Genomic DNA, 3024 nt, shown 5'->3' on the forward strand with positions numbered 1-3024 from the left:
TGTATCACTTCAATCTCCTTTCCAATCTTCTTAACAAAGTCCCCACCCCACCTCTTGAGATCATTACTACACTTGTCAAGACGCATAGGCAGTGTATCACCCACAGATGAGTTCCATGAGTTAATAACAATCTCCTTGCAACCAGAATTCGTCAACCATGCGTTTTCAAACATAAACCGACGACGACTTCGAGTTACTCTCGGACCATCCAACTCTACAGCAAGGGCCGAATGATCAGNCCACACCAGCTCCCGCCAAAGACAAGTTTTTTGACACAATAGTATCAACATCCATGTTACCTTCACCAGCCTCGGTGTTATTATCTTCATTCTCTGCACGCTTACGCTTCTGGTCGTAAAGTAAAATAATACCTTCGTGACTAGCCAAACTATCACGTGAGGTAGTCATGTGCTTTGTACTGGAAGATTCATTATGGTTAACAGACTTACCATGTGAGGTCTCCGTAAAAGAATCGTGAACCTGCATGGCAAGTGAATTAGAAAGGATATTCTGAGAACTATTACCATTAATATCATTCTGAACCCTAGCACCCGGCGCCGCCCACTCACGGCGCTCAACCACTGTCTCCGGCGCAACCCACGTTTGGCCACGCATGGGAGCATTGCGCCGACCACCAGCGCGCAGTTCAGGGCCATACTGTTTCTCAGTAACCGCATGCACTCCATGGCCTCTCTTATGGCAGAAGCGATCACCGTGTCCAAGCACACCACAAATAAAACAAAAAGTTGGCAGACGCTCATATTTAAATTCCACCCTTACCCATTCACCATCATCTTTCTTAATCCTCATGCCCTTCTTCAAAGGCTTCGTGACCTCCAGTTCGATCCGGATTCGAAAAAAGATTCTCATGGAACCATCAAAGTTCCGTTCGTCCATCAGTACCACACGACCAATAAAGCCCCCTACAGCATTTAGTACAGCTTCGGATCTCAATCCAGCAGGGAGGCCATGCACCTGAATCCAGAACTCTGCATGGTCTAACTCCACCAAATCGGGATCGACGTCTAGATTGGTACGTTGAAGGATTAGAAGATTCTGTTCATACGTCCACGGGCCATCCTCAATAATCCGGGAGATGTCTTTGTCATCAAAAAAACGAAAGAGAAATATCCGGGAGATGTCTTTGTCATCAAAAAAACGAAAGAGAAATCGCCTAGGCTGAAGTTCTCTAACATTCATACCAAACGCAGGCCGCCATACAGACGCCATAGTATCCCGGAGAAAAGCCAACTTTACAGGTTTGTCCGTCACGAGCCGACCGACAGCATAAAACTCTAATCCGTCATCAGTAGCACAAACAGGAACGTTACCGATCTGACGCGTATTGTCATCGTCGTCAAGGCCGGCAAGAGTAAGGGNCGTCGTCAAGGCCGGCAAGAGTAAGGGTCGCCATGGCAGACGCAGCCCCATTAAGATCCATTGAGTCAAAAGAAAGCAACACACAAACAACCAAGCTTCTCACAGGGAGGAGAGGAAAACGCTCGCGAAAGACGGCGAGAGAGAAAAATAAAAATAAAAAAAAAATAAAAATCTTTTAACCTTTTCTTAATCATTGTTTATCTTATCTAAAGTCTAATGTTATTGGCGCTATTTATATTGTTTTATAATAATAATAATAATAATAATAATAATAATAATAATAATAATGAAAAATTTCACTTAGGCTATCCTCAACCCTGTTATAGTTCATTAATTATTGTCACTTTGTCAGTTATGTAATTTAGTGTATCATTATAAATTTTAATAAATTTAATCTCTTTGTTCAAAAAGTTGTAAATTTGGTCATCATGTTTTTGCTAACAAAGATGTTTGGAATATAATTACAATTTGTAAAGGGCTTTTAGAGGGAAAAGATCAGACAGTTATTCATGTTAGTAATTTATTGAGAGCTATTAGAAGGAAAACGAATGAAATATAATTCTGAAACAACTCTAAAAAAATCTCGGTTTCAAGTGCTTTTCTTGGGGAGGAATGAGATTTACAACTTTTCAAACAATTGAAGAATTAAATTTCTTGAATTTGATAATGATAGACTAAATTAGATAACTGACAACAATTGAGGGACCAAAATTGTAATTTCTTAATACTGAAATTGTAATTTGTGTTTAACATTAAAATGTATTTTCCATACAAGTGAATGATATTTTGATGCCTTTGTTGCAAGCTACTTGAATGTGCATTCTAGGTGAAGTCGCCTTGTGACCATATTTAGTAAAGAATCACAATGAGATGACCAGTTTAGGTTAGTTGCCCAAATCAATAGGCACTCACTAGGAGTCAAACTTGCAACATTGTAGTTATCAAATCAATTATTGTTTGACCAACTTTGCTAGGCTTACTCCGAATTTAATCTTAAATTCTTTATATATATACACACAGAGCAATAGACTAAGGCTTACAAGTATTATGATTCGTATGTAATTATCTGAACTTTTTTTTTTCTTTTGATGCACATCGTACGTACTTGATTAGATGTAAACCAAATTCTATTGATAACTTCTATTTGAATTTTGTGCAGTTAGTATAGTGTTCATAATGATAACCGTCCAAAACTTTGAATCTTTTATTTCATCTTAATACCTACCAGCCCGTTTAATAGTACATACAATGAAATGTCAAAAGTTAAATTAACAATGTTTATGAATCAATTATAGAAAGAAACTGTTTCAAAACGAAAATTTTTAAAAATCAAGATAGTTTAAAAAATTTAACCTCATCTAAGTTCTTGAGATTTTCTATGACACTAAGTCGCTGATTAATACTTGTACCTTTTTGTGCTTGGTATGTTGGTCATGTATATTGAGTTATATATATTATTTGAGTTGTATCAGAAAATATAAACGTTTGTCTTTATAGTTTTTGGACAAATAGATATAATTATATAGAATACAAAAGACATTAATACAGATCAACATTGTACATATTTATGAATTGGCTTACTACTTGTCGATGTATAACTTGTTGCCTTGTTAAAACGAGGAAAAAAAACATTGGAGCATGTTT

At 37.1% G+C, this 3024-nt stretch overlaps 1 protein-coding gene across 1 annotated transcript; it reads right to left on the minus strand.

Moving 5' to 3' along the window:
- Positions 1-234: 234 nt before the first annotated feature.
- On the minus strand, positions 235-1431 carry LOC116020444. Its single transcript, XM_031260917.1, has one exon. The coding sequence runs from the start codon at positions 1429-1431 to the stop codon at positions 235-237; it is 1197 nt and encodes a 398-aa protein (XP_031116777.1).
- Positions 1432-3024: the final 1593 nt, after the last annotated feature.

The sequence above is a fragment of the Ipomoea triloba genome, chromosome 5 (assembly GCF_003576645.1).
Source record: "Ipomoea triloba cultivar NCNSP0323 chromosome 5, ASM357664v1".
NCBI classification, from domain to species: Eukaryota; Viridiplantae; Streptophyta; class Magnoliopsida; order Solanales; family Convolvulaceae; genus Ipomoea; species Ipomoea triloba.